Raw genomic sequence first — 27,737 nt, 5'->3', positions numbered from 1 at the left:
CCCCACAAAAGTTCAAAAATGTTTGAAAAAATGTTTCGTCCGGTAACTTTTGAAGGCAGTGGCCGAATTGGTCTATACTTTACACATCCTAATATATCTACCAGATATAGATCAGGTTCAAATATGGACTATATTTGTCCACTCCATCCGGTACCTCGCACACAAAATTTCGGATAAGTTCACTGTAAGACCTGATATCGAATCACTTTGATTTTTGTTGAAGAAACTTGCATTCGTTGCCTCAATTACGATGGTAAAAGTTTTTTTAGGGGCAAGTCCATACTTCTTGAGTACAACAGCCCGAAGAGTGTAAGGGGTTTTATCTTTATGGCACCATATGTTGTGACTGGAGATCCACTTCCATAACGGACAATGTCAATCCATTCCTTTAAGTATCTCCTCCGCAAAACTTTTGATCTTTAATGCTAATCAACATTTTTGTCGGTTCAAACGCCCAAAATGTTTAAAACCCCCTAAATACATACATATTTTGGGATAAAATTATTTTGAGGGTATATCTCTGTCGGCAAAGCCGACTGATACTTTTTTACTTGTTTTTTTTTTAACATTTTAGGTATATATTTTGAAAGGGTTAAAAGTATTTTTACGAAACATCGTGCCCATATATTCCCATTTTGGAATAACCTCCGTACACCGTGGCCAAAAATATTTAGAGTGTAAAAATCAAGCCAATGCGCCGGTTACAGCTTTGTGCTGCTGCGAAAAGTGTTTTAAGAAACCCCCCTTTCCCCTCTGGAGGGGGTATACGGTAAGAGTCGTTTTATGCTGTTAATACAAAATGACATGAACAAAGGTCCCGATTATCTTATGATGCAAAAATAGGCTTGGGAAAACAAAACAATTTCCAAAACAACATAAAATCCAACCAATTAGGCGGATTAAAAAAATCAACATTTTTGTCTGAAAATTGGTAAAATTTTTAATAGAGATCTTATAGCGTTCTTCCTGGAAGGCAATTACTGCCAACGTTAGACAAATTTCCCCCTTCGCCCATCCCAGTTAAGAAGCCTCTCAGATATAAGATATTTAATAATTTTAGTCTTTGTTTATTCCTCTCCGGGTACTATAATGATGACTTGTACTGACTTCAAAGTCGCCGATTCAAACTTATATCTAGACCAAATAAAATTTCATTGAACCGATTTCATTTTTACACATTTCATGCCTCACCAAAGTTGGACAGATATATGGTATTTGGCGCATCAGATACCTCAAACCGGTCAAAAATTTATATGGGGGCTATATTCAAATATGAACCGATTCCGATATATTTTGGCACATTTATTTGAAGGTCAACTTCCGTTGCGCATTAAAAAATTTAATTGAAATCGGGCATATACAGCGTGTTTGGAGCACCAAATACGTGAAATCAGACGAAAATATATATGGGAGCTATACCCAAATCTGAACCGATTTCGAAATATTTTCGCGCATTTATTTGCAGGCCAACTTCCGTCACACATTCTACATTTTATTGAAATTGGGCATATGTAGCGACTTTGAAGCACCAGATGCGTGAAATCGGACGAAAATATATGAGAGCTATATCCAAATCTGAACCGATTTCTATACACTTTGGTACATTTCGTTGTAGACCAAATTCTGTCACACATTCCAAATTTCATTGAAATTGAATATGAATATGAAAAGCTATATCCAAATCTGAACCGATATTCAAATTCAATAAAAAAAATGATTTTTTTAAGAAGGACTTTCTGCCGTACTGACAAAGTAAAAGAAATAACAGTTGCAGACAATCGTTGAGGGAGCTTTTTTACGCTGATATGTGGTATTTTCGATGTTTGTAAAATACACAACAAATGTATGACCCCATATACATATTCTTCCATAAAATGTCAATTCGATTTCCACCAGTATTCCCGTCCGTTGAAAATTAGGCAAAGCTCTCAACATTTTTGATAGAGCTTCTAATTATTTAAAATTATATAACTCCTTTGGAGTGGTCTGCAAGAAGAACGAAGTCTTTTAAAAGCCGCCAGAAACCAAAGTCTTTCGATAATAGAATAAAAATGTTGTTTAATTGAGTAATATTTGTAACAATTAGTTAAGTTAAATATAGTAATACTAAATTGTAATTGTATGATCGGGAACATTCGACTGTGGATTGGCAGATAAAGGAGAATTTCGGAAATTAGATGTATACTACTATGTAGTAGAAAATTGTCATATTTTCGATATTTTGTTGGTTTTAAGCACATTGTGCAATAGAACATATGCAATTTTGATCTTGGTCTTCGGTCGAGGTACAAACATTTCTTGCTAAAAATGTTCGGCGAAGCTCCACCTTTCGGCATAGCATCCATAGAACGACACCGCCCGATAGCGGTACTTTTGGAGTTCAGCCTCAAAAAATGTTGGTATTTTGTGTTCCTAGCATTTCTTACAGAAAAAATAGTGTTTTGAAGCATGAAACACGGCAGATTTAACACTGCGCTTTGGGTATTCTTGATCACTTATATACCACTGATTCTGACTCGCGGTACTGGAATATGACAGAATATATAACACAACCACATAAAAGGCATTTTATAATTATTTACGGCCAATAAAACCGGAATGTATTTACTTTCTCAAATCATAAACCAAAAATAATTGCTCGAAACCACAACTTTCATATATTTATAAACCCGTATATTGCATATCGTCAGCATAAATGCCCGAAGACGGAACCCACAAAACCAAAACTTTATAGGAGAAGCAAAAAACGTTATAAGATAAAAAATGATTTATAGAATTTGAATCTTAGTAGGACGATTATTTTGGGTATTTTTCAATCATGTTCTAAAGGGAGTATGTAATGAAACCAAACCCGAAAACGCTTGGTTTTGGGATCCTTCATTACAACAACATCTGCAATGTTATACTATTTTCCGAAATGTCATTTCTTGAATAGGATCGTTATTTGTAAACATATAAGGTTGAAACTTTGCCAGAGTTTGTACTTCATAAGTATTTTTAGAATTTGTAAATATTGATAAAACTTACGCTTTTCGCAAAAAAAAAATGAGAAAAGGTGGAAATAAATAAATCGACAACCAAAGCCTCCAACGAAACGTAAGGAAACAATTAACTTTCATAAAAAAAAAATTTTGCAAATTTTCGCGGATTTTTCGCGACATCTAAAAAATAAAATATGTCAGATCGTTCCTTGAATAAATATAAACATTTCAAGACAATCGTAAAACACATCGAATGTAAATTGGTGGAGTTTTTACATCTTTGAAATATTGATAAAACTAAAACATAAATATCCATACACACTTTTCGCTAAAAATTTAAAAAAGGTGGAAATAAGCAAGTCAACAACAAAAGCCTCCAACGAAATGTGAGGAAACAATTAACTTTCTTCAAAATATATTTTTGCAAATTTTCGCGGATTCTTCGCGATATCTCGAAAATAATATATATATATATATATATATATATATATATATATATATATATATATATATATATATATATATATATATATATATATATATATATATATATATATATATATATATATATATATATATTCCGTATTTTATAATGACCAATCGGGGCTTTTTTAATTTTCCAATTTCCCAAGAATAATGGACTTTGACCCCAAAAAATATTGTACCGTCGTTTGTGACCTAAAATGTTTTTTTGAATTCTAACTTTTGTTTATAAAGTTCTGAATTCCTTATGTTCGTATTTTGCAATAATGAAGATATAACTAAATAAAAATACAAAAAATGTGCCGACTTGTTTTCTTAAAAAATTACAATTTAAAAAAAATGTACTGACGGGGAACTTTAGTTTTGGCCGACACTGTATGTCTCCTAGTAATAAAATATAGACCAAAAATTGAATTTGGATATTTTTCCCACAGAAGTTCACCCTCTAAGAACTATCCGTTCCCATTCCCACATTGTGGAGTAAGGTATAATAACAACCATAGCTCCAATAACGAACACAAAATATATTATGTATGACTATTTTCACAATTTCTTCAATAAAATAATAACGGCAAAAAACGACACGAGTTCTGAGTTGATTTCGAGAGACAACACTCAGGACTAAAATACAAAATTATCATTATCGCGCTACTTTTTTTAATACTCAATATACTTTTCAAAAATGGGGAAAATATGGATATATTTTCAATTAATTTGGAATATGTTTCGAAACTACTTTTGCTATAATTATAATTTTCTAAAATTCTGATAACTACCTGAAGTTGACGATTCCATTCTATAATGGTCACTTTTGATGCGTAGTAAAAAGATATTACACTTTAAACACAAGAAAATTTATTTTTGTATGATACTTTTGAAATTGTAAAAAATTCGTCAACTTCAACAACGTGTAATTGTAAAAGTAAACAACATATGATCTTGACATTTTGGTTAGAGACGTACAATTTTATACCCTATAACCCTGTAACGACAGTTATACAAAAACCGAATTTAATTTTATTGAATTAATCTCCGGTTTTGAGATTTCACCCGTCTGTGCGATCGCAATAAACAAAAACATTTGTCGTATTCTTGGTTTGAAAATATTTCCTTGACAACCTGTATGTATTTTCATAATGCCAAACAAGTGGTACGAACACAAATACAACATGTTGTGATAGATGACAGACACTGATATGAAAGATCTTACTTCACGTTTTTAATTAAATAACGGCATCTAACATGACCTTGATCTTGGCACACCGAGTGGCGATTAAGCGCCACTTTATAATAAAATAATGTCATAATTTACAAACTTGTTTTGAATTTCATTTGAATTGTTGCCAATGACAAATCCCCCAATCCAGCCATATGTTTCTGTTTCTTTTTAAATATTATTTGGTGTTGTTTTTTTTTTTTATTTTTAGAAATTCCACACACAATACAATACCCACGCAATGTGGCGAAGTAGTATTCTCATAGTATAACCCATACGACAAATGGGGTGTGTCAAAACACAAACAACATACATAAATATTTCGGATGATACCACCGATGATGTTTTTAGTGGCAGACCACCATTGGTCAAATAAACAATTGATACTTAAATTTCTTAAATAAATAGCCAGACAACATCTCAATTTTATTTTCGGTTTTCGTAGACAGACAACCATCCCACCGAAACGATTGGATAATCAAATATTCAATTTGTGGGTATGAAAGCTTTGGTTGGCAGAAAAGCATTGTTTAGAGAGCTTTAACAGTAAATGTCTACAGTGGTGATGTTAATTTTGTCTATTTAGTTAAACGGAATGAAGTTCTGCGTTACGATAAAGTTGCGATATCAATAGTATCATTGAGTAATAATATTGACCGAAAGATAGAATTTGTAATAAGTTCTTACTGACCAATTGCTCAATGTAGGAACTTGGTGTTAACGGACAACACTTACTTTTTAAACAAAATGGTGATAATAACAATATCATAGTGATATTTAGAAAGTATATATGGAGACTAAAACCTGTAAGAAAAGGATCAAAGCGGGCGAGGCCGACTATATCACTACACCACTGTTAGACCAAATTCCGTCCACCATGCCAAATACCATTAAAATCGTACATACATATACAGTCTGTCGCAAAAATTAGTATACACCGTTGAAACCAAAATGTATTAGGGATAAATACTATCACTATAACTTATTGAAAACAACAAATAATTAGTTTTATTTGATAGACAAGAAGGTTGTTTTCCGTAATAACAATTAAAAGTGCGCAATATTTGCATACATTAGCAAATGTACGGTTCGAATCCCAAAAAGACCAAAATTTATGTCGCAAAAGTTAGTATACAACGGAGAATCCTCGTGGAACTGTGTAAAAAATTCTTGATATTTTTGAACAAAATGAAGCTAAATCAGTACTTAAGATCATAAAGAGTATATTAATTGGTTTTAATGGCAGTTATAGTACTTATAGTGACAAGTCCAACGTACACTGGATCGTAAAATCCACAAAAATTGGTCATCTACAAATACAACAACTGTAGCGGGAAAATTCCGAGTGTTATGTGCTGTTTATGAATTCTAAAGCCATGAAATGCTCAGAAAAGCTCTAAAGTTTCAATTTGGGGTGGTCTTGATCGAGATTCGACTTGTCCTGTTTAAAAAAAACGGAAATTTCTTGAAGGAAGTCCATACTTTTGAGGCCATTGTCCTTTTGAAACATGTAATAATCCTTAATCCTTACACATAAGGACTTTCCTTTTGAGTCAATTTTCTCACAAATGTTTCCCCTTTTCATATTCCCACCAAAAGTAAATAGTAGGAGAACCCCAAGGTCCGTTGTAAGCCCTACAGTTATACTGTCCTACCGGCCTTTCAGCAGTATCGGACATGCTTCTCGTATCCCTAGCGTATAATTTACTACTAATGTCTAATGAACTACTTCTAACTGATCCATTTAGTTGTATTTTGGTCCTAAGTGAAGCGAACACAGCTTTTCAGAACGTTTTTGCACAATCCATGCGTTATAACACCAGAGAAAGCTCTGTATTAAAATTTTAAATTAGCTATCATATCCTTCTGTGGTGGTGGAGTATCACTGTAGAGCTTACACCAGAACTTGAGGTTCTCCTACTATTTATTTTTGGTGGGAATATGAAAAGGGGCAACATTTGTGAGAAAATTGACTCAAAAGGAAAGTCCTTATGTGTAAGGATTAAGGATTATTACATGTTTCAAAAGGACAATGGCCTCAAAAGTATGGATTTCCTTCAAGAAATTTCCGTTTTTTCAAACAGGACAAGCCGAAACTCGATAAAGATCACCCCAAATTGAAACTTTAGAGCTTTTCTGAGCATTTCATGGCTTTAGAATTCATAAACAGGACATAACACTCGGAATTTTCCCGCTACAGTTGTTGTATTTGTAGATGACCAATTTTTGTGGATTTTACGATCCAGTGTACGTTGGACTTGTCACTATAAGTACTATAACTGCCATTAAAACCAATTAATATACTCTTTATGATCTTAAGTACTGATTTAGCTTCATTTTGTTCAAAAATATCAAGAATTTTTTACACAGTTCCACGAGGATTCTCCGTTGTATACTAACTTTTGCGACATAAATTTTGGTCTTTTTGGGATTCGAACCGTACATTTGCTAATGTATGCAAATATTGCGCACTTTTAATTGTTATTACGGAAGACAACCTTCTTGTCTATCAAATAAAACTAATTGTTTGTTGTTTTCAATAAGTTATAGTGATATTTATCCCTAATACATTTTGGTTTCAACGGTGTATACTAATTTTTGCGACAGACTGTACATAATAGCGTAGGTGCACCAAATATCTGAAGTCGGACGAAAATGTATACGAGAAACATATCGAAGTCCTAAACCGATTTTCACCAAAAGCAATAGCGTTCTTCCTGTGGCTAAAAAATGATCATCCCCATTTTTTAGCCGAATCGTATAATAAATCCGACCTGTACATTGTTCGAATTAGAGAATCGCACTACAGATTTGGATATAGCTCCCATATATTTTCGCCCGATTTAATATATTTGATACTCCGATCATGCAAAGTAGGTATCTCCAATTTTGATTAAAATTGGAATGTGTGACAGAATTGTGTGACTAAAGATAGGATAACAAAATTTAATTTAAATCAGTTCGGAGTTAAACATTGCTCCCATATTTATTTATTATGAAATTCGGACAGATAGGGAAAGGTCTTCAGCAAAACTGACCTATTAAAATTTTTAAGATACATGTATTAAGATATAAATAAATTATTGAGTTGAAAATCGGTTCGATTTCATGTGTATGTACATACAACTTCTTTCACAAATTAACTAGCTCATACGCCGTTATATGTACCGGAAACAAGAAAGGCGTCCAATAAATCTTTTGTTTTTCTCCTCCGAATAATAAGCCATGACGTGAAGGTGGTGCTGAAGAGAAACTATGTAATTATTCCATGTTGTATACATATCAATGGTGTGCACGGACATCCACTGGTGGTTTCTGTAAAATACTCTTAATTTAATTAATTCAACAACACTTGGGCATTTAAGTATTTTTTGTAATAATTCTTTAATAATTCATTTGTAGCACGATTTTAGGTAACATTAGTGCTTAAAAATGTTAAAATATGTAATGAAACAACAAGAAAAATTAAATATTAATTCTCCCTTAAATTATCTCTTTTCCTATTTTGCTTACCATTGATACATATTCATATGGCGTATGTTGTCAAATAGTCGGTTCAGCCGGACTTTGCTCTTTCCTTACTGGTTTTCTCTTTCGAGATGTGCTCATTGATCAGAAAGTTTTTGAAAAATGAAAAAGAATGTCAGAGAAATTGTTAGAAATGAAGCAGACAAGCAAGACAAACATGCGAGGGTTCTCATGTACCGAGTGCGACATACAGTTAGACAACAAATGTTTTGAAAAGGCCAACATTGTAAATAATTTCATATTAATTTTTCGTTTTTGGCAACAAATTATGTAAAAACTATACGGTTTTTTGTGCATATCTTTTGCTATTGGCCCCCAAAACAATATTCCGTCGAAATCTTTATAATACCGAAAATCGGGAGGTACCTTTGTTTATATTTTTTGGTATATTAGTTTTTGGACCCACAGAACCAATTATAGCCGTTATATGGGGGTTATGCCAAAACGTGGACCGATATAGCCCATCTTGGCCTGCAAACAAAGGACGCATTTTTCCAAAATTTTCGCGTCCTAACTCTATTTATGTGGACGTAAGAGTGCTTACACCGACGGACGAACGGACGGAAAACATAGATCGACTCAGAAGATATGAAAAATTTGAAAATCGAACATATGTACGTAACTCACGAAATTTGAAAATAACGGTTTTATTTATTGTCAGACCTCGTATAACTGTACCGCCCGAATTTTAGTGTTTAACAAAACTTTCCTATACTAATAGTTTAGGTCCAGTATAGGTCCACGTTTTGGTATAACCCCATAAAAGGTACCATCCGTTTTTCGGTATTTTCAAAGTTTTTGCCATATTACCCTCCAGAAATGGACATAATTCAGTACATATTCTTTGTTGGTGATATACAACATTTCTATAGGATATAGCCCCCATAGAAGGTAACTCCCGTTTTGAAGAGTTTAGCCAGATTATCCTACCCAAGAGGCTCAATCCCACGGTAGCCGGTTCTATGCACCGGATTGATTCGGAGGAATCTTCGACCAGGGGCCGCCAACTCAACAATTATGTCTTTGTGTTAGTGTATTTTTTCACCATGGGAGTGGCAATTTATCTCGGAATGCCTGCTCCGAACTTTTTTGGTCCGTGCCGGGATAGAGAAGAACCCCTGGCCAGTATGAATCTGTTCCGCTTGCCGATCGGCAACCACCACCTGCAAGTATCGGTGATATGTAATGGATGTATGGAATGGGTGCATTTCCGTGGGTGCTCTGGCTTTAGTCGCACCCGGGATCATTGCGATTGGTATGTTGCTACTTGCTGCGCCAGAACATCGCCCTCTGTGTCTTCGACTTCGTCGTCGTCGGAATACGAGACGCCCCCGCAATCTCCCCAACAACAACGAACGCAGCCTCTAACACCACAATGTCTCCGCAATTAGGTCAGCGAAATTGTGGATTTTATGAAAAACATCATGGTCACCTCGATCCAGTAAACAAAGCTCACCGCCACCTGTAGCTTGCAACGTTGTGATGGTTACAACGTTTTGCGGAAGAATCGCACAAGAAGCGGAGGAGGAAGCCTTCCTTATACACCAGTCTGTCCCGTACAGACCTATCTCGCTTGAGCTTGACTCTTGTGACCCATACATGGAATGTATGGGGGTACCAGTAAAGTGTGGTACTGCCGAGATAGAGCTGCTTAATGTGTACACTGTACATTAGGGATATAACTTTTTACACTTTTTTGCAGATATCGAAAATACCACCACATAGCCGTGTAGGGCATGAAAAACTATTATGAAATAAGGTGAAATTTTTTCTCTATCGCGAAAAAAATTTCCGCACCAAATGCATTGAAGTTCAGTAATGCATTTTTTAATTTTATCTGTTATAACAACATGTTTGCTTTTCATTAAAATTTGTATTCTTTTGTAATCTAATTTAAAATCATTATCAAAGCGTTCTGGACCAATTTGTTCTCAAATCGCGCCATTTCGGACCATATTAGGATTTTTTGACACTATTGCAATTTTTGGTTTTTCTTTATAAACTCGCGAATTTTATGTTTATATCTTTTGTACCTGTCGGACAAGAGAATATGGTGTCATTTGCAACAAATTCGCGAAAGTTACAGACCGTTTTTAATGACTTTGCCTGTGAGAAATGTATTTTTGTCTATAAATATTTATTCAAACAAAGCAAATTTAAAATTTAAGTAGAAAAAATATCAAAAGGGTTTTAGTAATTGCGGTCGGTGCTGAAACTTTTTTCATCGAATCGATCTTAGAAACGCGTTTTCATTATTAGGACAAAATTCCCCACATGGCACTGGTGTTGTATTTTTGTAGAAAACAAATACAATTCTCACAGGCAAGGTCAACAAAAACAGCCTGTAACTTTCGCGAATTCGTTGCAAATGACCCCAAATTCTCTTGTCCGATAGGTACAAAAAATATAAACATAAAATTCGCGAGTTTATAAAGAAAAACCAAAAATTGCAATAGTGTCAAAAAATCCTAATATGGTCCGAAATGGCGCGATTTGAGAACAAATTGGTCCAGAACGCTTTGATAATGATTTTAAATTAGATTACAAAAAAATAAAAATTTTAATCAAAAGCAAATATGTTGTTATAACAGATAAAATTAAAAAATGCATTTCTGAACTTCCATGCATTTGGTGCGGAAACTTTTTTCGCGATAGAGAAAAATTGACAACGTATTTCATAATAGTTTTCCATGCTCTACACGGCTATGTGGTGGTATTTTTTTGGTTATAGCCCTACTGTACATACAATAACCGTCTGGTGCCAGGGGACTTCAATGTTCATCATAAACTTTGGCACTCCGTCCTAGGTAATGACTAGGGGGGTACAGCGCTAACCGAGCAAATTGATAGCTCCACGTTTTGCACGGTGAATGAAGGCGCTCCTACCAGGATTAGAGGAGATTGCCATAGCTCGCCAGATATCACCATTGTGGCACCAGTGATAAATGACGTATCCTGGCAACCAGTCATTTCCCTTGGCTGGGGCCACCTCCCTATCATCGTCTCCGTAAATAGACCACCCGATTCCATAACCTCTGAACGCCGTACTTTCCTGGACCATGGGAAAGCTGATAGGCAAGGGTTCAGAGATTTTACCAGAGAGCTGCCCACCCCCTCAGATCCTCGGTAGGAGAGATCTTTCCGGGACATAATCGCTGCAGCAGCCGCTCGCTACGTACCTGCTGGTCGAATACCTGCAATAAGACCAAATTTCCCAGCAGAGGCGACGGGACTAGCAAATGAAGGTGATGCGCATCGTCGTACGAAACCTGAAGACCCGAGACTAAGAGAGCTGTTGACTTCAAACAGGTAAGTAACCGAACATAGGGCGAAGAGGAGTGTGCTACGCCGTATAAGAAGAACCCTCCCAGCCGAGGAGGTACTACCACAATTTACGATGCGCGATGTTACAGATGCCATCCGAAACGCGAACTCATCTAAAGCGTTGGACCCACATCGAATATCGATGGTAATGCTTAAGACAAGTGTCCTCAACCTATTGTTAGATAACCATATTGTACCGGAAGCCTGGAAAGTTGGCAGGTTGGTCCCGTTACTGAAGCCTGGCAAGGATACCAGCAGAGGGGAATTGTACAGGCCGATTTCACTCCTGTCGCCAGCAGCAAAGATCCTAGAGGCACTACTCCACCCCACGATGAGAAGCTGTTTTCCAGTTGCCCATATCCACACATATCAGTAGAGGACTGAACCAGAACAGGCCATGCGACCGAACAGTTATGGTGGCTCTTGGCCTATCGAAAGCCTTCGTACTGTCTACCATGCCAAGCTATCGGAGGATATAGAGAAGACTACTCTCCAGACGTGTTTGAAACGTTGGGTGATCAACTATATGTGCGGACGCCACACCCTCCAGACGGCATAGAGATCGTAATGTATGCCGATGATTGTACGATCTTGGCGTCGGGTCCTATCGTCGATGACATATGTGATAGGTTAAATGTCTACATAGCTGACCTAGTACAGTTCTTCCATTTGAGGAATATGAAAATATCCGCCGCTAATTCCACTGCCACACGTTTCACCACTTGGACGGCAGAAATGAAGCTCCCACTGAACACATTGGTCGATGGTGTACTGATTTCGACCACTAACTATTCCAAAATATTGGGTGTAACGTTCGATAGCATGTTTAAGTCGTCCGCGCAAGCCATAGCTATTTGAGATAAGATCAGAAGTAGAAACAAGGTCCTCAAGTCGGCGGACGGCAGCACTTGGGCTGCTGACAAAGAACCCTTGTTTACCCCTTACAACGCAATAGGCCGGTCTGTGGTAACCTATGCGACGCCTGCATGGTATGCAAATGTTAGCGCTACGCAGTGGAAAAAGATTCAAACGTGCCAGAATAGCTGCCCAGCTAACCTTACTTACCTGTCTCCTGATTCTTTATGAACACAACCAGTCCAGGTTGCAGTATTCTTGAGTCTGGATACAGAGGAACCAGAACCTGATAACTGAAATAATACACGAAAGAACATATATGCGTTGATACAACAACAACAACCAAAGTGACTGAAATTTGGAATTTAATATTCGATGTACGTAAGTTTAAAATATGATTAAAGAGATCTGTGGGTACAGATGCACGTTTTAATATAGCCTTCATAGAAGATTTATTGTGAGTTCTCAGATTGGAATGTAGAAGATTTATTGGTATTATACATTGTTTTAAAGAAACTGGCATTCTTCAGTCAGCATGACGGAAGAGCTTAGTACTTACATAAGTAAGCACAATGAAACTAATTGTTTCATCTTACTTCAATAAAACTCGTGGATATGCAGAACTTAACAGCGTTCTTACTTGTTTTTTTTTTTCATAGCAGTGTGTATTTTGGTTGGGCGGATTACTATATGTACATATTTATAACAATTTAAATATTTAATTTAAGTATCATATTTAAGGAACGTATTCTAAATTTACAATTAATAAATTTCATTGGCGTCGACTAATTCACTGTCACCGTGTGCGATAGATGGTGTTGAGCCCTGATACAAGCCCTCTTTTTTGAGCCGGAATACAAGAATACTTTTATACAGAATATAGATTGGATAAAATAAACAAATATGGATCGCTGTAAAGAGAAAGAAACAAAGAAGAGGTAATGTATTGAATAAGTAAATTAAATGAAAATATATATTATTTTTTGGCAGGAACTAAAATTCAAACCCGTAGATAGAAGACTGAATAATAGACCCACAACGACAAGGACGCAAAGACCACATATAAATATTGCACGAGTGCATAGAAAGAGCCAATGGCGGTCCTTAGGACAATTACATATATTTAAATTTTCCCACGATTTAATTTTAATGCCGAAATTGCATATGGGAATATTTTTGGCCTTAGGCCTCCTAAGAATCTTTCATTAAAATGAGGCCATCCACAGGTCCCCCATAAATTAATTTTTTTCTCTGATATCAATGAGTGCACGCCGACTCATTTTAGTTCAACTATATGGGACCTACAGTTTATCGCATGTCCTATGACTCCACTTGTAGAGAAGTTTTACATGGCTGAAATACTCAGAAAATGTCACCAACATTAAGGACCTTATAAAGTTATTCTGAAGAATGTATGAATACCAAATGTATTTATTCTCTCACAGAAAAATGTTCTTTAGAGGAAAACCTCCTTAATGTGGTTCATAGGATGAAGACTTCTTAAGGGTATTCTTAAAGGTGTTCTATATTCTTAAAGGTATTCCTAAAAATCTGCAAAAAAAAACAAGTAAAAAAGTATCAGTCGCCTTTGCCGACAGAGATATACCCTCAGCCTATGTGAATTGAAACTTTCATCTACGGACAGATCGAATGTATCTTGGATCTTTTCAGAATTTTGTGGTCCTTTTTGGACATTTGTCGATTAGGATTAAAGTTCAAAAGTGTTGCGGATGAGGTACTTGAACGAATGGACCGACATAGTCTATTATGGAAGTGGGTCTTGTTTTGGGAGTCATATATTTTCTATAGATATCGCGCTCACTAGTCATTTCAATGGGTCATAGTGTAACTTCTGGACCAGTATGCAAGGAAGCATGGACTTGTCCACGGAAAACATAATATCAGCAACGATATACATTTCCAAAGGATCTTCGAACAGATCCTAAACTGCACTTACACACAAATTTTGAACTTTTGTGGGGAAGGTACCTTAAGGAGAGGACCGATATGGGTCATTTTAAAAGATAAACTAAATTTTGACAAAATATTAGGAGATCCAAAGTTTGGACCAACTTGGTTGCCCCGGTCAAGATATATCAGGCAAAAATCATCGAGCAGCCACTTTCCTGGAACTGGAGATAGACCCAGAGCCAGATTGAACAGAGGAACCAACATACAAACATAATAATCACTGTTACAACAACAAGAGATATCAAGCATACCATTTTAGTGACATTTTTTAATATTTGGGGGGAAGTACTGGAAGTTGTGGACCGGTATTGCCCATCTTCGAACTGAAACTAAGTTTGGTCAAAATATGACGAAGGCCAAATTTTGGATCGAATCGGTTGATCAGTTCGAGAGTTATCATGCTCTCCAGCCACTACATATGGTGCCAGAGCGGTTTTACCCCTTTCGGGCTGTTTTTTTTTAAAGAAATATGGACTTCCACCTGAAAAAAACTTTTACCGTCGTAATTGAGGCGGCTAATGCATGCAACAAAGTTATTCGAGATCAAGTCTTACAGTGAACTTATCCGAAATTTTGTGTGGGAGGTACCCGAAGGAGTACACAAATATAGTCCATATTCGAACCTAATCTATATCTGGTAGATAAATAAGGATGTGTTAAGTATGGACACTAGGGTTATGACTTTTTGACATTTTTCCTCAAAAATGATTTCCTGTAGCAGGAATGAATGAACTTTTGCCTATTAATCACTATGCTATCGTTTATTCCATTGAAATATAAAAAAGTTCACGCACAAATCGATTTTAAAAAAATAATTTTTTGAAAAAATATATGAAATGAAAAAAAATTTTGTTAATTTTCTCGTTTAGAGTTAAGCTTGATGATCTGAAATTATTTGCAAGTGAAAAAGGAAAGCCAAACTCATAACTTCAAAGTCAGCGCAAAAAGCGTTTGTCGTGAAGAAAATACATTTATGTGGCCAAGTATCCGCGTTAATGTACAAAAACACATTTGCATTTGAAAAACGATAAGTTCTAGGACAGAGAAGCCATTACATAGTCGATACGTCCGAAGATTTGCTTTACCACCAATGAAACCAGGTAACGTAATTTGGTGACTATGTGGGTTCGAGTCCTTGGCTTTCCTTTTTCACTTGCAAATAATTTCAGATCATCAAGCTTAACTCTAAACGAGAAAATTAACAAAAATCATTAAAAAAATGATCTTCGCCCTAAAAAGGCAAAATTTCAAAAAATGAAAAAAAAAAAATTTTTCAAATAATTATTTTTTGTTGCACGAATGAATAAATATAAGCCTGCTAATAACTATAATAACGTTTATTTCACTCAAATATTAAAAAAAGTCGCGAAAAAAGTCAATTTGAAAAAATTTTAAATTTTTTGTTAAAAATTTATATTTTTGAATAAAAGCGTTTACCACATTTTTACGATTCTCAGAATTGAAGAAAAATAGTGAGAAATAAATTTTATGTCATTTTAATTATCTCCTGTGGCTCTAAAGTTTATTTTCAATTATATATCTGTTTTCAGTGACTTCAAAAAATTGTCCATAATTTTGATAAATTCAAATTTTAAAATCATTTTGTGCGTGAGGTTTTTTCACCGAATCACCTTATAATTAAGAATTTATGTAATTTTATGGCAAAACTCATAACGCTATGATACAGGGATATGAGGTTGTAAAAAAGTCATAACCCTAATGGACACATCCACCGTGGTGCAATGGTATGCACACTGGCCTTGCACACATAAGGTCGTGGGTTCGATTTCCCGGCCAGGCAACATCACAACACTGTTCAACGGTGGCAAAATACTAGAGTTGGGCAATCTCGTTCAATGGACACCGGTAATTTCTTTGACAAAACTGCGTATACTCAATTTCACACGTTTGTTTTTGTGATGTTACTCATTCGTATTTGAACGAGGACAGTGATCCAGATCGTTCAATTGAACGAGATTGCCCAACTCTACAAAATACCCCTCAGTAATGTTGGCGACATTTCCTGAGTATTTCAGCCATGTAAAACTTCTCTACAAAAGTGGTGTCTTAGACACGCCGTTCGGACTCGGCGATAAACTGTAGGTCCCATATCATTGAACTAATATGAATCGGCGTGCACTCATTGATATAAGAGAAGTCTCCCTTGTCCCTTATGGGATGTTTGTGGAACAATAAAGTACGGACCAAATCGGTCAATCCCTTCAAGAATTATCGTGCGCACAATCTTTCTGAACGTTCTTTAACTTTTGTGAAGGAGTGGACCGATATGGCTTTTATCGAACGTAATCTAAGCTTGGACAAAATATTACGAAGACCAAATTTTGGACCTAATTGGCAGATCAGTTCGAGAATTATCTTGCGTTCCAACCACTACACACGGTGTCATAAAGATTTTTTGCTACTTTCAGGCTATTTTCTCAGGAAGTATGGACATGCCCTAATAAAACTTGTACATAGTAATGTGGGCAGTGAATATAAGTTGCCACAACAAAAATCAAAGCGATTCCAAAGCAGGTCCTAAACTGAACTTTTCCGAAATGTTGTATGGGACGTATCTCAAGGAGTGGACCGATTGTGTCCGTATTGGAACCTCATCTAAACCTGGTAGAAATTTAACGGTGTGCAAAGTATGGACCAAATCGGTCACTCCCTTCAAGAGTTATAGTGCGCACAAATTTTTCGAACATTTTCGAACTTTTGTGGGGAAGGTTCCGGAAGGAGTAGACCGATATACTTCATCTTCGAACTTTAATTAAGTTTGAACAAAATATTACGAAAGCCAAATTTTTAACCGAATCGGTTGATCCGTGATCCAAATTTCCTAAAAGGGGTTTCGTCCAAACATACTTGGGGTCTAAAACCATTATTTCGATGAGGCACATTTTGCCCGTATGAAAGTGTATATACCATCGTTAGCATAAATGCTCAGGGTATAATTAACGACCTCCCAATGACCTTTTACAGATTAACACATTGGAGGTGAATTCGTTTTAGATAAATCCTACACTTTATCGCCACGTCTATGTAAATTATAAAAATATAATTACATTCATACTTACAAAAATATACAAAACCCGGAATAATTCGATCGATATTTTCTTTTGGTGATTTTTTATTAATAAAACTGGAGCAGATTGAGACCATAGTGTAAAAGAACACACCTACCATACTAATGTATGTGGTCGAAAGCCATGGGGCCATTATGTGATGATTTTTCTGCAGACAAAAACATATTTTCAGAAAAATTCTTATATCAAAATGTATTTTTAAGTATACCAGAAGAATTCCGACAATTAAGATGAGACTCATGATTATTTGTACTAGACACAAAGCCACAAATCCCAAAAGAATAGTTGCATATTTGATGCCTGATTTTTCATTTGTTTTTTCACTATCCTCGGGTTGATTTAAACACCTAACTAAATGAAATATTAACAGAGAGCAGGCTGTAAGGTAAACAATTGTCACAAATAGGCCAACTATGGGATGGGAAAATATCTTCGCCGCGTTCATAATGTTTTTATTTTCTTTTTTGGAAATTGATTATCGATTTGACCACTAGCCTGATTCTCTTGCAACTGATTTAATTAAATAGTGCTATGATACATGTCAAGCACATTTAAAAACGTATATGAGCCATACATTTTGCGGTTGACCACAACCACAGCATTCAAAAGAAATTATTTTTGTCTTCGATTATGCTTTCATTACAAATAAGAAACAAACAAATGCCGGAGAAGTTTATTATTACTAGGCTATTTTGGACCACGAACTTAGTGTAGGTGGAGTGCACTGGTCAACAATTGGCTAGTTATTTTCAAATCCGGAAACAGTATTTCTTCATCAGTTCTTGTTTTTGCGATTTTTATCAAGATTTGTGTTATCCTTGGTCACCACAAATATTTTTTGGGTGTATTTAAAATATAAGTTTGTTAAGGAGGCGTCGCACAGTGTTGTCGCAGTGGACAAAAATCGAAAAATGTGATGTTAACTTTTACCTTTCTTTCTTACGGTAAACACATCAGATAAGACGAATCTGAAAAAATTTTGTAATATGTGCATCCTTAATGAAGTTGTAGCTCTTTAAATATGAAAAATATTTCCCAGGTAATCTGAAGCGATAATCAGATGAAAATTATACTACCTTTAATATGGCAATTTCCGAAAATTTTGTTGATAATATTAAAAGTTTTGGATGGGGATTTGATGGATGGGTTATAAATATAAAAATTTAGTACAATAAGTTGACATCAACCGGACATGGGCAAAGTACCGTTACCAAGAATGAAAAATTTAAATTGCAAAAATATATAAATTCTTAATATTTCGTAGAGTAGATCTTTCGATTGCCAACTATTGCCACGTTGGCTCTTGGTTTCCGTTGCATATCTCTTCCGAAGTAAAATGTGTAAAAACATCCTGCCCATCCCTGCTACCTTCTGAGTTATATCAATATTTTAATAAATAGTCCATTTTATATTAATAAACAAGTAAGAACGGCATTAAGTTCGGCGGGTCCGAACTTGTTATACCCTCCACCACGAGTTATATTGAACTAAAATGGAACTATTAGTTTCTCTTCGTTTATGAAGAAGACTAATCACCAAATTTCGTTGATCTATACCGACAAATTCATACGGAAAGTTTTCAGACTCAAAGAAGACTAATTACCAAATTTCCGATATTTCGGTAAGATAATGAGGCTAAAATCTAAAAAATACCAAAAATTAAGAGGTATGCTTCTATGGGGGATAAAGGATAAATATACTAATAATTCTTTTTAGGAATACTTTCACGCAAAGAAGAGATATTGTAGGAGCAATCATATTGTAAAAGCAAAATAGTGTATTTTAAAAATGTGAAAATATATATTGTTGTTTCAACCATATATTTCGTGTTAGGAAACATAATGCCACAAAATATATTATTGCACCAACAATATATATTTTCAGATTTTTAAAATACACTATTTTGCTCTTAGAATATGATTGCTCCTACAATATTTCTTCTCTGCGTGTTATAACCCCCTGTCAGTCAGTCATTTCAGTGGGATAGAATTATGAAAAGCGAGAGGTACCGTTCTATGGGGGCTATACGAAGGCATGGACCTGTACCGGCAAAATTCTGTGGAAACGTTTTATACCCCCAACGAAGACCAAGACCAAATTTCAGTTATTTCGGAGGAATATTGAGGCCACAACATTCAAAATACTGAAAATCGGATGGTACCGTTATATGGGGGCTATATCAAAACGTGAACCGATATAGCCCGTGTACAATACCAAACATCCTAGGAGTAATAGAAACTTCTATACTAATTGATTTCAACAGACGGACGGATGGATGGATGGACAGACGGACATGTTTATATCGACTAAGAATTTGACCCTGATCATATAGGGTCTCCGATGAATATTTCAATGTATTACAAACGGAATGACAAATTTAATTATACCCTCCATATTATGGTGAAGGGTATAAAAACTATACCTTTATTTGTTACTTAATTACAGTGTTGCCGCTTGCTTTTCAAATAGAAGGAGTTGACCTGGGTTGATGAATTTTTGTACAAGTACTTATTATTGCATAGGAAATCAATAAACCTACTCAGGGGCGTAAGGAAATAACACATAGTAAATTTGAAGGCAATTCCATCAAAATTGACCAAGTTATGGCAAAATCGGGGAAAGATATATGGGGGCTATATCTAAATCTGAACCGATATGGATACTTGTGCAAAAATGCATCAACCTAGGTTTGTCCACTTTTGTGTGGAAGCGGCAACACTATGCGTTGTGTGCTCGATCCAAATAGTTTTTGCTGTATTTATCGTAAATACATATAACTTGACATAGAGGGTCTTGACCGGCTTTACCATGGCAAAGCCTAGGATTTATCTTGGTCCCTCTCTCACCTCCCCTTAATGTCAGCCGGGGAGCTGCCTTTAACACCTGTTAAAGGCAGTAAGCTACCATGTGCCGTGCGTTCTTCATCCATAAGAACGATAAAAACTTGTGTTTGGCCGTCGGGTTAGTAACCCACACCTAGAAAAAAGCATGCTACTATGAAACAAGTAGAAAGTCATTAAGTTCGGCCGGGCTGAACTTTTTATATTCTTTACTAAAATGGAATAATTATTTTCCCTTTCTGTTCACAATTGTAGGTGCAAAAATTTCGACCACGGACACTCCAAATGCTTGAGTTATCCAATCTAAAAAACACGTCCAACCAGGAGGTACCTTAATATGGAGGCTATATCAAAGTATGGATCTATCGTGACAATTTTTTATGGAAAAGTTGTAAAACTGCAGGGAAGCTCAAATGTCAGAATGGAATGGAGAACTTTATTAAGTTCGGCCGGGCTGAACTTTTTATATTCTTTACTAAAATGGAATAATTATTTTCCCTTTCTGTTCACAATTTTGGGTGCAAAAATTTCGACCACGGATACTCCAAATGCTTGAGTTATCCAATCTAAAAAACACGTCCAACCAGGAGGTACCTTAATATGGAGGCTATATCAAAGTATGGATCTATCGTGACAATTTTTGATGGAAAAGTTGTATAACTGCAGGGAAGCTCAAATGTCAGAATGGAATGGAGAACTTTATTAAGTTCGGCCGGGCTGAACTTTTTATATTCTTTACTAAAATGGAATAATTATTTTCCCTTTCTGTTCACAATTTTAGGTGCAAAAATTTCGACCACGGATACTCCAAATGCTTGAGTTATCCAATCTAAAAAACACGTCCAACCAGGAGGTACCTTAATATGGAGTCTATATCAAAGTATGGATCTATCGTGACAATTTTTGATGGAAAAGTTGTATAACTGCAGGGAAGCTCAAATGTCAGAATGGAATGGAGAACTTTATTGACAACTGAGAACCTCAAATGTCAAATTACAGCTATTCCGGTTTAAAATTGTAGCTAAAATCCTCAAAATACCGAAAATCGGGAGGCACCGTTATATGGGGGCTATACCAAACAAGTAAGAAAGTATCAGTCAGCTGTGCTGACAGAGGTATACCCTCAGCCACTGACCAAAAAACCAAAGTTCTTCATAAAGGACTCGAAGAATTAAATTACGTTACGTTTGGAAGAAATTTTTGAAAAAGTTTTAGAGTTATCGTGCACAATAGCACCAGCTAGTTAGCTCCTTCTGGCAGGAAGAACGCATGATTACATACATACCCTGTGTCCCACCCACAAGAAAGAAGATAAGACTGTATGCTCTAACTATAGCGGCACAGAGGCCTGTTCGAAATACAACCAAGTTTCCGGTTTTTTTATACTCTCCACCATAATATGGAGGGTATAATTGGCATTCCGTTTATAACACATCGAAATATTCGTCTGAGACAGCCATAACTTATATATTCTTGACCAGCATAAATATTCTATGTCGATATAACCATGTCCATCTGTCCGTCCGTCTGTCTGTATATCTGTTGAAATCAAGATTCAGCGCGCAATATTTATGATAGAGCATTAGAATTTGTCGGTACAGGTTCATTTCTTTATACAGCCCCCATAGAACGGTATCTCCCGATTATCGGTATTTTGATGATTGTGGCCTTAATATCCCACCGAAAAGGCTAAAAATTTGTTATTAAGTCTTCGTTGGGGGTATAAAACTTTCCACCTGAAATTTGTCGGTATGTTTGGTAGAGGCTCTTCAGACATATCGGCTATGGAGCGGTTTCTCTGTCATCGAACAAATAAATTTTTGGGGAAAGATTAATTCTCCCATCGAAAATTAAACACGAAGTTGCAGCTATTTCATAAAAAGCAAGTGAGCAAAGGCTATAGTCGGGACGGGGTCAACCATGTGATACCCTACACCACTACCCCTGTGCATAAGCTTTTCACTGCTAAACATTTCTTTTAGGGAATATAATCCGAATACCACCAAACATAATATGCCTCCAACTCTCTGGGACCCCCATAAGCAACCAAAATTTCGTAACCATCCGATCAAAATTACGACCTGTAACGTGATTGCAAAAATGGAAGAATTGGATGCATTAGCGACTATTGTGGTATCTACCTTGTTTGACCATCTTCGCCAACCTACTTTACACCAATGTAAAGGTAATATTTTCTTCTTCCATTGACAGCTTTGCCGTTGGAATATCCCTACTAGAAGCCGATTTATTCACAAAGAATAAAACTTTGAATTTGTCTCCACATAAGTTTTTCCCATTCCGACCCCTAAATATTATGCGACTATCACCAAAATCAATCTGTGGGACCGTCATCAACACCCAAAATTTGGTGACGATCCGATCAAAATTGCAACCTGTAGCGTGATTACAAGGTTTAGATGGACAGACGGACGGACGAACACACATAGCCAGATCGACTCAGCTCGTCGAGATATTTTGGTATATAAGCATGGGTCTACTACCATTATTTCGATGCGTTACAAACTTTTTGGCCACAACCAACTTATAATACCCTCCCCACGTAGTGGTGTAAATACCAAAAATCGGTTAATACTGTTCAAAAGTGGACCGATATAGCCCATTTTCAATAATAAATAAACATGCTGGGGGTAACAGAAACTTCTTTACCAAATTGCAAAGCTTTGTCTTAAGTTGTATGAGCTGTTTTTTGATTTCAACAGGCAGACGGACGGACATCGTTATTTGGATTTAAAATTTTATGCTGATCAAGAATATCCATCACGGAAAAATCCTTCGGGTATTCCCCCATTAAAGTTAAAAATGTTCAGTTAAACAATATAACGATATAATTTGTATATGTATTGGCAAGTCCACGTTTCCTGACATAATGATTCGAAAGCTCTATAAAAACTCATACGATGATTAACTAAAATGACTGGTATAAACGATAAGTATCGTAAGGAGTACACGGTGCTCTTGAACTACTTTTAAATGGAAGGTGCTTACACCTGGGAAGTTTTTGTGGATTCTAAACTACACTGTTCATAGATGAGAAAAATCCGAAAACCAAAAAATCGCCGGAGCGCTTTTTAAATAAATCGCGATTCAAATTGACCAAAACTTTTGTGTGAAAATTTTGAGAAATTTTAGTATACAGCTTATATCTTTATTCCTGGAAGAGAAATTCCGGGCAAGTAAGCTATACATGGAAGAGGAACGCTTGACATTGCTATTGATGTCAATTGTGTTGGTGTACATGATAAGATAACAGAGTTACAGCCTAATATACCATGTTATTTGTTTGTAGTGCACGGTGCTCTTGAAACAATTTTAAATGGAAGGTGCTTACACCTCGGAAGTTTTTGCGGATTCTGAAACTACAATGTTTATAGATGAGAAAGATCAAAAAACAAAAAAAATCGCCGGAGCGCTTTTTAAATAAATCGCGATTTAAGTTGACATTTTTAGGGGTTGTTTAGATTTTCACGATTTGGCTTAGAAACCGCAAGTCCCATCAAAATGGCACTAAAAAAAATTTTGTAGCTATGAAAATCCCAATTTGAACTTCTATATCTCTAAAATGGTAAAAACTACGAAAATACCGTAAAGGTCGATGTTGTAGAGAATTTTCATAGCTACCACATTTTCTTCAGTCCCATTTTCATAGGACTTGTGGTTTCTAAGCAAAATCGTGAAAACCTAAACAACCCCTAAAAATGTCAACTTAAATTGCGATTTATTTAAAAAGCGCTCTATAAACATTGTAGTTTCAGAATCCGCAAAAACTTCCGAGGTGTAAGCACCTTCCATTTAAAATTGTTTCAAGAGCACCGTGAGTGTAATGATAAACAGGGTAGAGGTCGCAAATATAGTTCAAAAATGACGAAATTTTGCCTGAGGTGAGAGTTTAGGTCGAAGAAGAGGCCTACAATTTTGGATGATGATCTGATATTATTTAGCGGGTGAAATGGACCATTACAGTTGTATGAAAAATACAAAAAAAATAGTTTTGGTCTATATTTTTTTTCTGGAGGGCATATACCCGCAAAGTAGACTACATATGAAAATAGAACTACTGATCTTCCCCCCGATGAAAATTGCAATAAAGTGTCTGCTAGATAACGGGCCTACTGCTTAATATATGTATACTGGGTTATGTGTAAAGAACCACATTTTCCCATTCCCAGTTGTTGCATTGTTGCATATTACATGGTGTCCTAAGGTTTTGATTGTCCAATTGGATTTTTATACATACATTGCAGCATGATTTGCTTTGCCACCTTCCTTCAAAACGATTCCCCAGCCAGGCAAAATCAAATTTTAAAACGGTTTTAATACGCGATGAGTTAATACATATATGTAGTGTTGTAGGGTATCACTTGGTCGGCCCGTCCGACTCTATCCCTCTCTTACTTGTTATGAGTTTCTTAGGTTTTCACGATTTTGCTTGGAAACCGCAAGCTCTATCGAAATGGGACCTTTCATACGGTTTACCGTTATTGAGATATAGGAGTTTAAATTGGGACAATACATTGACTGTATCACTTCTTTATAAAACAATGTCATACATGGTGCGCCTTAACTAACTTCAAGTAAAAACCGCTTACAACCGCACAGTTTTTGCGGATTTTGAAACAGTAATGTTCATAGATGAGAAAAATCCAAAGACGGGAAAAATCGCTGGAGGGATTTTTAAGTTCACATTTTTAGGCTTATTTTAGGTTTTTTGCCATTTTGCTTGGAAACCGCAAGTCCTATCGAAGTGGGGCTAAAGAAAATGTTGTAGCTGTGAACATTTTCTAGCGGTTTGACCGTTATGATTTGTTCCTAGGTTTTGCAATTTTTGATACATAGAAGTTCAGGTCACATTTTTAAGTTTTTTTTATGTTTTCACGATTTGCTTGAAACGGTAAGTCTTATCGAAATGGGACTAAATCTTATGCTGTGAAAATTCTAAACAAGATTGGCTTTCGTAATTTTTTCCTAGGTTGTACCATTTTTGAGATATATAATTTTAAGTTGGGAAATTGCAGCCATGATATTGTTTTATAATAGCCAAGCCATGCCTGAATTTGGTATCCCCGCAAAGCTCATTTGGCTTTGTAAAATGACTCTAACTGACACAAGATCTTCAGTTAAAATAGGAGTAGAGTTTTGTACCAAAAGAGGTTTCAGGCAAGGGGACAGCCTTCGTGTGATCTTTTCAACATCCTGCTAGAAAAGGTTATACGAGAGGCAAACGTCAAAAGAAGTGGCGCAATCTACACCAATAGCCACATGTTACTTGCTTATGCTGATGATATAGACATCATGGGACGATCAGTAAAAGAAGTAACCGATACCTTTATGAAGGTCGAAGGAGAATCTGCTAATGTGGGTCTGGTGGTAAACGGCGAGAAGACCAAGTTGATGGTGTCGACGCGCAATGCGTCCATTGAGATCGGACCAACTATTGAAGTTGGTTCCTATAATTTTGAGGTAGTAAAAGACTTCGTATACCTCGGCACCGCCGTAAACACAACAAACGACATCAGTTGTGAAATAAAAAGAAGAATTGTAATGGCCAACAGATGCTACTTTGGCTTAAGAAAGCACTTCAAAAACAAAGCCACATCTCGTCAACCAGAAGTAACGCTTTTAAAATACTGCCCGTGCTATTGTATGCCTATGTCATAAGAATGAGTGATAATGAACCCGCCATAAAGGCGTATAAATATCGTTCTATGGCGGATATATCAAAACGTGATCAGATATAGCCTATTTTCTATACCAAACATCCTAGGAGTAATAGAAACTTTTATACGAAATTACAAAGCTTTATCTGAAAAATTGCGAACTGTATCTTGATTTCAACAGACAGACGGGCATGGTTATATCGACTAATAATTTTATGCCGATCAACAAAATATATACTTTATAGGGTTTTCGACGAATATTTCGATGAGTTACAAACGGAAAGAAAAATGTAATTAAACCTTCCATATTATGAAGGAGGGTATAAAAAATAAAAAATAAATACTTACTAAAATCTATAAGACCCGGTCTAATTCGATCAATATTTTGTTTTAGTGATTGTTTATTAATAAAACTGGAACTGATTGAGACCATCGTATAAAAGAACACAGCAACCATACTAATGTATGTCGTTGCAATCCAAGGCGCCATTAAATGATGATTTTTCTGTAGACCAAGAAAAAAAAACACATAACATCAGTATTATATGAATTTCAAAATGTATTTTTAGGCGTACCTTAAGAATTCCTACAATTAAAATAAGACACATGATTATTTGTACTAGACATAAAGCCACAAATCCCAGAAGAATTGTTGGATATTTGATGGCGGATTTTTCATTATCGTTTTCACTATCCACTGCTTGATTTAAACACCACACTAAATGAAATATTAACAGAGAGCAGGCTGTAAGGTGAACAATTGTCACAAATATACCAATTATGGGATGGGAAAATATCTTCGCAGCGTTCATTATGTAATTTTTTTTTTCGAGATTAAATATCGATATGACCGCTAGCCTGATTCTCTTGCAACTGCTTTAAATAAGTTTTGCTATGATACATGGCATACTTATGGACATTTATGAGCCATACATTTTGCGGTTGACCCCAAATCCATATCTTTCAAAAGAAATTATTTTTGTCTTTAATGTTGCTTTAAGTTGCATATAAGAAGCAAAAAAATGTGTGAGTGGTTAACGACAAGACTATTTTGGACCACTTAAGAGAACATACAGAATCACTTTGATGTTATCTTAACATCTAACTGGAGTCAGAAATGAATTTTTTACTTACTTACGTAGCTGGCATTTTACGGAACATTTGTTCCATTATCAAATATATCCAAACCTCTCTGTTTGTATCTGTATTTTCCCAATCTAGGATATGGCGATCATCACTCATTCTTATGACATGGCCTAGCCAACGCAATCGTTGTATCTCGATACGTTTAACTATACTGATGTCGTTGTATAGTTGATACAGCTCGTTGTTCATACTATGCACAGTGGTTCAGAAATCGATTTTCCTGGCCATAATCCCATTTTTTTTGTCGTTACTTTCTATATGGGATTCGATAGTAAGGGAACCAAAAAACTAGGTCAAAATATGGGAAGGTGTGGGCGTGGCGTGTTCCTAAAGACTAGAATTTTTTTACAATTTTGGAAAATACGCCATTTTTGCAAATTTCTGAAAAAAGAAATAGCTATTTTCCGAAAACTATAAGAGATATTGTGTTCATTGTTTTTTTGTTATGTAGGTAAGATTGTTGTCTTTAAGAACCGTTCCAATAATATACCGTTTAGTTTACACGAAGTAAGCTATTTTATTTGTCCTCAGGTACAACATTTTAGTGAAATTCCAAATTTAGTGCACTTGAACTTTTAGAGAACAGCTTCGAACAAAGTTCTGTTTTCACAGAATGATGCCAGAGAGTG

General features: G+C 35.8%; 1 protein-coding gene across 2 annotated transcripts; it reads right to left on the bottom strand.

Moving 5' to 3' along the window:
• Positions 1 to 13,076: 13,076 nt before the first annotated feature.
• On the bottom strand, positions 13,077 to 26,796 carry LOC141405829 (uncharacterized). Of its 2 annotated transcripts, none has more exons than XR_012413270.1 (3): positions 17,656 to 17,939; positions 17,439 to 17,595; positions 13,077 to 13,298 (listed from the first exon to the last, which is right to left on the bottom strand). XR_012413270.1 is itself a non-coding variant. In XM_073990571.1 (3 exons), exons 1-3 carry the CDS (start codon positions 26,772 to 26,774, stop codon positions 13,150 to 13,152), a joined length of 543 nt encoding a protein of 180 aa, XP_073846672.1. In that variant the 5' UTR covers positions 26,775 to 26,796; the 3' UTR covers positions 13,077 to 13,149. The 2 variants fall into 2 exon arrangements, 1 of the variants encoding a protein (XP_073846672.1); XM_073990571.1 differs by lacking the exons at positions 17,439 to 17,595; positions 17,656 to 17,939 and adding exons at positions 26,311 to 26,467; positions 26,538 to 26,796.
• Between the last annotated feature and the right edge of the window lie 941 nt (positions 26,797 to 27,737).

The sequence above is a fragment of the Musca autumnalis genome, unplaced genomic scaffold (assembly GCF_047663935.1).
Source record: "Musca autumnalis isolate F117 unplaced genomic scaffold, ASM4766393v1 scaffold_5, whole genome shotgun sequence".
In the NCBI taxonomy this organism is placed as follows: domain Eukaryota; kingdom Metazoa; phylum Arthropoda; class Insecta; order Diptera; family Muscidae; genus Musca; species Musca autumnalis.
The sequence above is the reverse complement of the archived record's forward strand: the minus strand, read 5'-3'. Positions and strand labels throughout refer to the sequence as shown.

Bases quoted from the DNA above. Each gene is read 5' to 3' on its own strand.
- LOC141405829 (XM_073990571.1), bottom strand. From the start codon at position 26,774: ATGAACGCTGCGAAGATATTTTCCCATCCCATAATTGGTATATTTGTG. The intron at 26,468-26,537 runs GTACGCCTAAAA...CTTGGTCTACAG, and splicing joins TAATTGTAGGAATTCTTAAG to AAAAATCATCATTTAATGGC. The intron at 13,299-26,310 runs GTAAGTATTTAT...TTCTCTTTACAG, and splicing joins ACCGGGTCTTATAGATTTTA to CGATCCATATTTGTTTATTT.